Below are 11,220 nucleotides of genomic sequence, written 5' to 3'. Positions count from 1 at the left end.
AAATATAGTAAAATACAGGAAATACAGAGGACGCTAAGATCGCAGTACGATACTTATTCACTAGAGACACGTGGTAATGTCTCTTATTAGTTCATGATCTTCTTCCTTGTTTCCTTTTTCCGTTGAAGAGGAGTAATCGCAAGATGGTCAGTGAATTGTTGGAAATCTCTTTTTATTTAAAACATCCTTCATAATTGTTATTTAGTTATTTGATTACAGTATTTTCCATTGCGATTTTTGTAAAGATATCGTAACATTTTTGTTGACGGAATCGCGTTTGATGACAAGCGTGCGCATAACCTCTCAATGCTTTAACAAGATATTTAACATTTTATTTTTAAATAAAAATTTTTCGCTTGATCACTCGTTTTTATGTATGTTAATTGTGTTTTGAACATGTTAATTAATTAAATTGAATGTTACTTCGTTTCAATTGACAATCAATATTAGGGAGGTATTATAAATTTTCATTAGCAGCAGCATCAAAAGAAACATGTGTCGAATGCTGAAATTATCGAAATGTGTAAAAGTGCAATTTAAAGAGCAGTGTTGTGTTGTCGTTTCAGGGTAAGGTTAAGTGTACTGATCTGAGGACAAAAGACAAAAATGAGTTGCTCAAGCAGCTGGAAGAGCTCAAAACTGAGTTGACAAATCTTCGTGTGGCAAAAGTTACTGGTGGTGCTGCATCTAAACTTTCGAAAATGTATGTATATATTTTATACAAAACCTTTATTACTTTACCTCAAAATTTAATTTTAGTTAAAAATTTAATTACTATAAAGTCAACGTAGTAATTTAATATAGCTTCTATATTCGTCAGATATATATAATTCAACTCAATTTTACAGAAAATAAAAGTTTTTATTCATATCTTCAATTAATATATTTAAAAGTAGTATTAAGTGTTTTAAACAATTAAAAAATTATTTGAATGAGTTAATATTTTTATTTTTGTTTTGTCTGTATTTCAGCCGAGTGGTGAGGAAGGCAATAGCTAGGGTATACATTATTATGCATCAGAAACAAAAGGAAAACTTGCGTTTATTGTACAAAAATCACAAGTACAAGCCTTTGGATCTGAGGCCAAAGAAAACTAGAGCTCTTAGGAGAGCTTTGACGCCTCACCAAGCTAAAAAAAAGACTGTGAAAGAAATGCGTAAACTATATGCTTTCCCTGTAAGGAAATATGCTATAAAGGTGTAAATTGCGAGGTACTACAGGATAAAATAAAGGTTTTTTAAAAATTCAAAACTGTGTTACTTTTCAAGATTTAAGGACAAAAAGAGACAATTTTAAACTTATTGGCAAATGCTTTTTATTTTGTATAGAAAAAGGGTACAAAAGTTAAACTTAGATATATGCAGCTTCTAGTTAATCTAAATCTAATGCAATTCTTGATTGTTTAATATCTAATCGATAAAATTTTAATTCAATTGATTTAATTGATTTGAAGGATATAAATTCATTAGAATATAATTGTGAATGAATGAAGAGATTTAATTTAGTTTTTAATTATAATGGATACATAATGACATATAAATTAAAAGTCAAGAAATAGAAAAGTTCCTTGCTATTCTTGGTTGATCAAGAGATCTTAGGTACTGAACATTCAAGAATTCACAGAAGCTATAAAAAGAAGCTTTTAAAGGCGAATGCCAGGGTTTCTGGAAAGCACGAAATTCAAAAGTTCGTCGCTGTCTTCGCAGACAAATGGTTTCCTATGATGGCAGGCTACGTCGTGCCATTTGATACCGTCATTGTAGAAGTTATTCAAGATCGACAAACAAGACTCGTCGTTACCCTGTAACATAATTCCATGTATTATAAAACTATAAAAAACGCAGAACAAAAGAAAAAATTAAAAAAAAAGAAAATACAAAAATAAATTACCTGAGCAGCTTCACGATTATCAGGTTGTGCTTGGCCATATCCACCAGTGTGACTCCAATCTCCAGAGTTACGCTGTGTGGTGGGACCAATCTTAGCTCCAGAACCTGACCAGAACCATCCATTGATATTTTGCGGTTGGAGATCTGGCCTATCACAGCCATTGAAGTTGCATTTACGTCCAGATGTCCAAATATACCTTACATTTCCTACATAAAGATAGAAATGAAGAAAACTTCAAAGTGTAAACATAATGAGAATAACATTCTCTTCTATAATTAACCTCTTGCTACTCGCTGTTTGATAAATTCATTTTCTTGTGGCGTTTCAAGAGAAACTGCATCCATACAGTGTCTGCGACAGATATTACGTGAATCTAGCCAGTCTACTTCAAGGCTTCTAGTCGGTTGGTGCTCCCAACTGAAGAAGTATGAATGTGCAACACCTCTAGCGTCCCTATAAGTAGCATGTCGTACTCCTGAAATAATATTTAAATAATCATTCATTATGTTACAGTAAAAATAGTAAAATAAGATGTATTATGGTTAATGAACACTTACGGTTAGCACAGCTTCGTGGATCAGGCAGGGCCAGTCGGCGTTGAGCATTCACCACAACGGCGACGAGAACCAACATCAACCATATCGCCCTCATATTTGTTGCTCCTGGACAAAAGGAGAAAAAACAATCAGATCTCTATACTTGATATAATAATCCAAATATTTTTCTACTTGAGAAGCGCCTAACATCCAATTAAAGAAAAGATATTATATTCAAGAAGTTCAATATCCGAGGCGACCTCGTTTAATGGAAAAATAACAGATAGCGAATGTTCCAGGAAAACATGGTTTCTAGCGTCGGGTGTCTAGCGAGTAAAAGTTTCTTGGGAACGAATCTTTGTCGAGGGTGAAAGGAGACTTTTCAACGGTGAATTATGAGCTACGAAGGAGGAAAGGATCTCTCACGACGGTGATGGAGAAAAATGCTGGAGGATTTTGCAACAGGTCTTTATTTTTTTGTGGCGTGCCGCCGACTTTCCTCGAGGCCTTTATTGCCTTGCTGCAACTTTCTAAATCGTCCTCGCGACAAAACAAAACGTCGGACGATCCGCAATTAATAGCCGCTCTGGCTATCTGAATATGAAGCAATTATCTCAATAACGTTCTGTAACGTAAGAGATGATGTTTCTTAGAATGTAGATAGTACGAAGAAACATAATTTCACGAAGATCATGAGATCGTTATCTGTACTGACAACTTGACAAACAACTAGAAGAAGATATAAGAACTTCAAACTCCTTGTGCTTAATACGATAGTTTCTAAGTATGCAGATTGGCGACACTTTATGGAAACTACTGGGAATTGGGTTGATTTCTGTTTTACACACATAAAATGCATTAGCTAGAATTAAATCTAACTTCTACAGAATCAAAGTTAATTTGATAATTACCATGTTACTTTGGGTGGTTTTGAAAGAATTCAAAAGTCGCGCTACATTCAAATAATGTGATTTAAATTGCACAGGTAATTCAAACGCAATGCCGTTTAATCATCTTCATTACAGTCTCCTGTTTTCATTTTGCACATATACATATACGTGTAGCCATTTCTGTTTTAATACAGAGGCACTATTGGTTTCTAATGGCAGATCTAATATCACGTTGTAATCGACGGCATTTCCTTTGAATTAATTAATTACTGATATAATATTTACCCTGTATAGTAAGCAGAAATATGATCTGTTTAGAAATTTGAGAATGTAGCAGATGTGATCTCTATCTTGCATAATACCGATATTAGCTATTTGGTATTTTGATTAAAATACATACACAAAAATTAAATAGTTTCTACGTTTTATAATCTTTTTATCAGCAAAAAATCTACTGGAAAGCGACCATTCAAAGAAGATTAACTCCTTAAGATGGAAGTTTATGACTTAATGAGAAGGAAGTTGCTCATTTTCATGTTAAAATATAATTACATTTACTTTTGCAATCAGCGTACTTTCCATTTCATAATTCATATAATTGAAGTAGTTAATGTACCGTCATTGCGTTAAGCAGTTCGTGTTCGATTATCATATTGAATAACAATGATTCTTATTTAGGATTCCACGCCGCTGCGGACTTAATGAAGCTCCGCACTTAATGGCGTGGCTTTCGCTAAAAATTAGTGTCAGCGGTCATTCACCTGGATTGAAGAAATGCTAATGCTATCCCGGAAGAGATAATTCAATTATAAACTAAATAACTAAGAAACTTCGTGTACAAAACAATCCTCGACCGCAGAAGATTTTAATGTACAATCGCTCACAAAAGTCTTTCAATTTTACCATAGAACACATGTATGTATGTATTGTGCATATTACATAATTGACATTACATTTTGAAATTTCATTTGGACTGTAATGAGGCACGATTGCCATGATTGTATTGGCAAAATTGGAAATCAATCTGAAGTTGTATGAAATTTCAAGGTACTTATTGGAAAAATATATTTGGTAAAAGATTAGTGTAATCATTTTAAATGTAGTAAATGTTAAAGATGATCCCAAGTATTTAGTCTTATTAATACATATAATAAGTAATCGCTTGTTTAAATACTTTTATGATTTCTATGAAATATATACTTGCTCTAAGTATTTTGTAGTTTCTATGTACATACTCAGATTTGTTTTAAACCTGTGTTTCATGTAATGCATATAATATATATATTTCTAAAAGGTCACCAGTCTTGCAAATTTGCATAATTCTCAGTTAGAGCTAATATTTGATTAATTGAATTATAAGAGTCATTTCAATGATTATCTGACGCAATACGGCATTCCAGTCATCTCCTCATGAATTTCCACAGATTTAATTATCTTCATAAGATTTGAATCCTCCTGTTTTAATACTAAGCAGCAGAATAATTATATGTGAAAGTTACGAACTGCACTAATTAGAGTTTTGAGATGAAGAAACGAATTGTGACCGATGTATGAATCATTTTATCAATTGCGGCTTACGATTAAACGACCCTACGCTTTCGTTGAGGATTCTCCGGAAGCAAGGTGTTAAACGGGCTCGACATACCGGATGAGACTTTCGACAGAATGTTTTTTTATCTATTGCGCAAGGATTTTATTGTTATCCTGTCACGAAGAGATTAAGAAATTCTACGAATTAATTCTACGAATCTACTAATTATGAGGATGTTCATAGAAATCCATATCTTTATAAACACAATAAAAAGAATGAAACCTTAGCAGAGATTTGTTTTACCTATTAGAATATTTATTTTACTTTGGATATTTCATGTGTGCATTCTGTGCATAGAAATGAAATCTAAGCAGAGATTTATTTCAGAGTACCATACACATATTTGATATTACATTAAATATTATGTGTATTTTTCACTTTTCAATTCCTGCCACACTGATCTATCTAATCACAAACAAATGTGGCAAAAAATACATACCATTAATAAAGAATGTTTTTAATCGACTTCTACATTTCAAATAACATAATATATAGTCGGATCTAGTTTGTACTTAATACATAAATACCAATGCCAATATTTTTTGCGACTTTTATATTTAACAATACAAGATAATATTTTCAAAAACTTCATTGAGTTTTTTATAGTTATATTTTTCGCATTATTGTCTAATATTTTTATATATTTTATGGGTTAGGTGTAAGTTAATCCCTAGTTAAAGGGCGAGAAGTACGTTGGCAATAGAGGAAGAGAAAGAGGGAGAGATCGTGGCTTTATTTTGTATCCGCGTATGTGCTCGTGAAACCGTTATCTGGCCGGCTTTATATCGTCCGGTTTACGTGGTCGTCTGTGTGCTCTACGTCTTTCTTAACGGCTCCTCGTCTGTCTGTAAGCCCGCTGCATACGCGTATTCGGGACGAGTACAACGATACAAAAACGAGACAGGAGCGTGCCAATGCGTTCGACGGAGTAATAAAGAAAGAGGATAAAGAAAATCGGTGCCGCTTCAATTTCGACTTTCGCCCGATCCAGATCGATCGAGGATCGTTACTTCATCCGTGTTCTATTTCTTTGTGACATGTTTCGTTTGTGCATGAATTTTTGGTAGTATATGTATACTGTATGTCGAACGAAATTATGGATTCATCGATGGGTGCCCATATATTCAACGTCAACATACGCAGAGGTATTCTCACTTGTGTGTTAAAATCATGCTTATGCAAATGCGTTCTTGATGACATGTGGGTCACCGGTGACACCTGTTCCATTTACATCTTTATTTTTTTTCTTAATATAATTTACAATGATTTAAATTTGTTCGTGCATTAATTGTAAATTCTCTATTATTTCAAATTACATTAAAATTATTATATTAAGAAAGAAATAAAGCTGTATCTGGAACATTGATTTTTTAATGTAATTTAGAATGATTTACAATGAACAGTTAATGCATCAAACAATTTTTAAGTTGCCTTATAATATTTTTTCAACTTTCTGATGGACTAATTGCCATTTTTTAATTATTTTCAATTACATTAAAGAATGGAAATGGTAAAAATTTAAATATTCATTTATAATGTAATTCAACAATATTCTTCTATTATTAATATAAGCATTATTATTATGTAAGGCATTTTTAAACATTTGAAAAATAATTTTTGAAAACATTTTTATGTAAGCTATCATTTTTGGATGGTTCAATAAGGAAGTATTAGTTTAAGAAAAAAATTGATCTTTAATTCAGAAACTTTTGCTTAGCGTGTTCAATGAGGAAGAGAATTTCTCTTCGATTCAGTCGGACAAGTGGTTTCGTGATGGAAATCGCGAGCGTAAAAGCTGGTTTGCTTCTTTTTTCTCCTTTTACGGAGGATATCGTAATGAATTCTCGGCCGAAGTAATACTTCAAGTGTTCCACAAGTTGCATCGTTGCGTAGACTTGTGGAAATCTTACGCAAGGAAAGTATATACCTTCGCAAAGATAAACCCCATCGCCTCTCACGAATCAGAGAGAAAGTGAGTGATCTTCAAAACAAACGTGTTTACCTAAAATCTCAGATGAGGCAAGCAACGATAGCGAAAGATAATGCAGAAATTTTTCTTCTTAGAGAATAAAAGATGAACATTAAAATTCTTTGTTAATAATTTCTACGTCTGAATTCAAAGAACAAAGAAGATGTAATTAGTATTTATTAGCTAAATTTCTTGTTCTTAAACTATGCATACATATATGGAAAGCGTGAGAATTAATGAGCGGAATCTCATACATAGTGTGAATTTGGTTAAAAGGTTCGAGAACAATATCATGAGGCACGTATGAAGAACTGTGAAATAGCTAATTGAGCATAAATCATTAAGTAAAGGTGATTGAGAGTGCGTCGTTAATTAAGAAGGTATCAATTATGTACGCTTTTGTTTGCTAAAATGGAGGCTTTAATTTGATATCGAAACAAAGAACTGAATCGCAAATTGGGCTTTGCTAATTTCATTACGTAATATCATACAAAAATTTTCCACGACAATTTTGGTAAATAATATCTTATTATTAGCTAACCTAACATATTTCGAGGTTCGAACAATGGCGCATCAAATTTGTTCAAATTTCTCTCCCCAAAATTTTATATTATGACAAAAAATGATTTTTATTTTTTTTTATTAAATAATCATTTATTATGTCATTACTTAGCGATAAAACTTATATTTTTATTATCATAACATTGGAACTCTTTTAAATGAAAAATTTAAATTTTGAAACGTCATTATTAGAATCTCGAAAATTCTAAATTCTAAACAATCACATACTAATTGATTATTTAGTAATTAGTTAAAATGAATTTATCGAACTATAATTTTACTACAATTATTTTATCTTATTTTTACTATGCTACTTATTTGCTATATTGCATAAATTCTACAATACTATTTTCAATTTATATACGTTCAAAATTTTAGAATTTCATTGACTTTATTTTACAATTCAGTGACATTTTAAATACATGGGACGATACATTCACCAAGATTTTTATTAAAAGGTGAAAGCAATGAGAATCGATGATAGTTGAACTCGCAATGAACCATCACGTACCATTACTGCGGGCATAATGCGCGCGATGAAACGCGCGAAAATCAGTTAGAAGATAGGACCATCGAAGAGAAAGCTCGAAGAGTCATAGCGCGGGTCAAGCAACGCGACCGTTCGATTCATGAAGTCGCTTTCGATTTCTCCAGGTGCACTTACCTAAAGGGAATCTTCCTCTGGACACTTTGTTGATCTTTGTTCACCCTTGACGATCTTCTACCCAAAAAGTCAATGACAGGAGTAAATTGTCAATAAAGGTACTAAGATACGAAAGAGTATAACTAGAACTTCTTTCGTATATATAGATTGGTATTAGTTTGGTTTCGCTTAGGCCAATGGGGAACGTACTTAAGCTCGTCTACGACTTGTCGATCGCGACGAGAAAGAAGAATGAACTGCGATGTACGAGCAAGCAACCGGTATATAGCCGGCCCACATTCCCTTCTGGCTCGAGTAACCCAGATTCTTCCCACTCGAGTGTGTCTGGGGAGCATCTCCGGGGGCCTGAAAGGGGCCCTGGATAATTCCCATCTTGTCCCGGCACCTCTCACCGGTCGCTTCCCTCTTGCCCGTTACTCGTGTGAGCTTCCTCGAACTCTTTCGGAGCTAGAATTCGTTTTTCTCGCGTTGCAATCCGTAGCTGGTAATTGGATTCTCCTTAAGGAATTGTCCTTCCGCTGTTTAGCTTTGCTCAGACTCGTTAGGTTTCATTGATGAACGTATCTATTGCTATTTGGATTACTTCTAGTATTATTATGATTTTTTAATGAAGAAAGAATGGTGAACCAAGGATGTTTGCAATTTATAGGAATTTTTGTCACATTTGGATTATCTTTATACTTGAATTGTTTCCAATTCTAGGAGTTGATTTTTGAATAGAGGAAGAATATTTTCAAATATATTTACAATGAGCAGGATATTTGGATTATTTTTAGCATTAGAATATATTGGAAATTTGTTTTTAAATGAAAAAAGTATATTTGCTATTGAATTTATGGGAATTTTTATAATATTTGGACTATTTTGATTATTTTTAGTAATAGAAGATAATGGGAATCAATTGTTGAATAAAGTGGAAGGAATTCTTATACAAAGTATATTTACTACAGAATTTACAACAATTTGAATCACTTTTAGTATTGTTATTATAATATCGTATTACCAATGGAAATTGGTTGTTGAATAAAAAACGTTTTTATATCGAGTATATGTACAATTGAACTTATAGTAATTGATTTCTATTCAAGATTTGAAATATGTATATAAAATGTCACATTTAGAGTAACTACAGAACCGTGCTATACATATATTTATAGCATAATTAACTTTGTACAATTAAATATAAAATTGTATTTATATTCACTAGAATTCTCAGTAAATGTGTTCTTTTAATACATTCTCTTGCACTAAAGTAAAGGTTGTGTTTGTGTCTTCCTCATTATATATACTAATATTGTATGAAGATAACCCATTATAGATGAGCAGTATTGAACCTAATGAAACCCATGCACCACAAAAAAGCTAGGCTTTCACTCTTCTTCTTGAATACATTTCTCTACCAATTCTCTCAAGTTAGGATTTTCCATGGCAGCTGCAATTCTTTCCTTATCGTTTATTTGTTTATTTACTGAAATGTAAAACATTTAATATACATTAAGATAAATTGGTAATTGTTATATATGGAATGATTGATTGTACTCACTTTCTTGTTCTGTAGAGTGTGCACCTTTCCTAATGTATATATCTAGTTTAAAAAGGGCTACTAAATGACGTTCTAGTTTCACTCTAATACATAAGCCAATCAATGTTGCCAGAGAACAATGGGGCACTGTTGGATTGAATTCAATACGAATTACAGAAACTCCTTTGGGAGTTTGCCTCAAAATCTCAACACAGTCTTCATAAACAACGTCCAATTGCTCCAACGTTTGTGGTTTCTCTGGATCCTTGATTGTCCTTAACAAATCTGTGATTTTAAGTTTCGTAAGTTTTGATAAAATAAATGGATTGCTAGTGAATCCTTTTGCATTAAAATATATTACCCATCTTCTGATTAATTAAAACAAAAAAAAAAAACTTTATAAGTGAAATTTATACAACTGCAGGTACGAAATATGTAATGTCAATAATGCTTAATTTTTAGCAAAATTTTTAGTCATTAAATAGGTGTACTGTTACTAACTTGTTTACGACTATTGGTTAAACAAGGGTTTCTATAGAAACTGTTATTAATAAGCAATATAATAAGTTGATTCAATGAGAATTCTATTTACATTCGATTTATAATATGAACTTGCCATAAACGGACTCCTTTAGCTCAGTGTCAGACTGCGAGATCAAACTTTGGTTTTTCGCATCCAGATATCCTTCAACAGCCTCCATTTCGTCGCTCGTCGGCACACCATCTCTTATCTTTCCCCCCAGAGAAATTTTTCGTAAAAATGACAACATTCTTGCCCCGTTCCCCCCTTGTCACTTGTAACAGTCAACGATGCATCATTAGAATTTATTTATGTTATGACTGGATATTACAGTGGACCTAACCTCTGGTCAACAACTTGCAGAACGCATAGTAAGTGCGTCATCGTGGCGCTGAAGTTCAATGATGAACAACCTTCCCGTTCCAAGTTTGTTATACCAAATTATATTCCAATTCAAAAGGAAAACAATTCGAAAAAAAAAATTATAATTAATGCGAGTATTATTGAATAATACGAAGATCATGGAGGTTAGATGCATTATGCGAACGGATGATTTTGGAAAGGTAAATGAATTGAAAGTCTAAAGTTTTTAAATGTGTGTAACATTAGATTATTGTAAATTTATTAATGTAAAACTTATTAGACCTCGTACAGACCTGTATGTTTTATTTTATTTAGATATTACATAAATTTTAACATATTGTTCGTATTTTCGTAGAATATAAATATGGTAGGCATAATTATAATATATGATCGAAATTTTATGATATATAATCATGTTACATCAATTGTAATCTGATCTTATCCAAGGACAATTCCAGATTATAATAATTTAACTTTATTAATCCAAGCTGTCATACTTAATTTATAATTTTATGTCGATTTGTACGCTATCTGTTGATATTCAGTATAACTAAAACAGCCCTGCAAGTTATTTTTAAAATCTGATTTTGTCTCAAAAAGCAAAAATAATCACCCTATTGTTTTGGTGTAATTTACTTGTCAGATTTACTGATTATAATTACTTACTTGTTCAATCGTAGTATTATTAGAATGCGAATATTTATACATTATTGG

At 32.3% G+C, this 11,220-nt stretch overlaps 3 protein-coding genes across 3 annotated transcripts; 1 reads left to right on the top strand and 2 right to left on the bottom strand.

Moving 5' to 3' along the window:
• Window positions 1-21: 21 nt before the first annotated feature.
• On the top strand, window positions 22-1,251 carry RpL35 (ribosomal protein L35). Its single transcript, XM_033342548.2, has 3 exons — window positions 22-146; window positions 567-703; window positions 972-1,251. The coding sequence occupies exons 1-3, from the start codon at window positions 144-146 to the stop codon at window positions 1,201-1,203; spliced, it is 372 nt and encodes a 123-aa protein (XP_033198439.1). The 5' UTR covers window positions 22-143; the 3' UTR covers window positions 1,204-1,251.
• A 225-nt stretch (window positions 1,252-1,476) lies between these two features.
• On the bottom strand, window positions 1,477-8,348 carry CTL5 (C-type lectin 5). The gene is made up of 5 exons (XM_033342539.2): window positions 8,102-8,348; window positions 2,448-2,552; window positions 2,171-2,365; window positions 1,891-2,096; window positions 1,477-1,801 (listed from the first exon to the last, which is right to left on the bottom strand). Exons 2-5 carry the CDS (start codon window positions 2,539-2,541, stop codon window positions 1,643-1,645), a joined length of 654 nt encoding a protein of 217 aa, XP_033198430.1. The 5' UTR covers window positions 2,542-2,552; window positions 8,102-8,348; the 3' UTR covers window positions 1,477-1,642.
• Window positions 8,349-9,024: 676 nt separating this feature from the next.
• On the bottom strand, window positions 9,025-10,534 carry galla-1 (cytosolic iron-sulfur assembly component galla-1). Its single transcript, XM_033342541.2, has 3 exons — window positions 10,240-10,534; window positions 9,645-9,908; window positions 9,025-9,569 (listed from the first exon to the last, which is right to left on the bottom strand). Exons 1-3 carry the CDS (start codon window positions 10,391-10,393, stop codon window positions 9,472-9,474), a joined length of 516 nt encoding a protein of 171 aa, XP_033198432.1. The 5' UTR covers window positions 10,394-10,534; the 3' UTR covers window positions 9,025-9,471.
• Between the last annotated feature and the right edge of the window lie 686 nt (window positions 10,535-11,220).

Source organism: Bombus vancouverensis, chromosome 16 (genome assembly GCF_051014615.1).
Source record: "Bombus vancouverensis nearcticus chromosome 16, iyBomVanc1_principal, whole genome shotgun sequence".
Lineage (NCBI taxonomy): Eukaryota > Metazoa > Arthropoda > Insecta > Hymenoptera > Apidae > Bombus > Bombus vancouverensis.
Note: the sequence above shows the minus strand (reverse complement) of the source record. Positions and strands in the feature narration are given on the sequence as shown.

Bases quoted from the DNA above. Each gene is read 5' to 3' on its own strand.
- RpL35 (XM_033342548.2), top strand. The intron at 704-971 runs GTATGTATATAT...TCTGTATTTCAG, and splicing joins GCATCTAAACTTTCGAAAAT to CCGAGTGGTGAGGAAGGCAA.
- CTL5 (XM_033342539.2), bottom strand. From the start codon at position 2,541: ATGAGGGCGATATGGTTGATGTTGGTTCTCGTCGCCGTTGTGGTGAAT. The intron at 2,366-2,447 runs GTAAGTGTTCAT...ATATTATTTCAG, and splicing joins TCCACGAAGCTGTGCTAACC to GAGTACGACATGCTACTTAT. The intron at 2,097-2,170 runs GTTAATTATAGA...ATCTTTATGTAG, and splicing joins CAAACAGCGAGTAGCAAGAG to GAAATGTAAGGTATATTTGG.
- galla-1 (XM_033342541.2), bottom strand. From the start codon at position 10,393: ATGTTGTCATTTTTACGAAAAATTTCTCTGGGGGGAAAGATAAGAGAT. The intron at 9,909-10,239 runs GCAAGTTCATAT...TTAAAATCACAG, and splicing joins GCTAAAGGAGTCCGTTTATG to ATTTGTTAAGGACAATCAAG. The intron at 9,570-9,644 runs GTGAGTACAATC...TTTACATTTCAG, and splicing joins ACACTCTACAGAACAAGAAA to TAAATAAACAAATAAACGAT.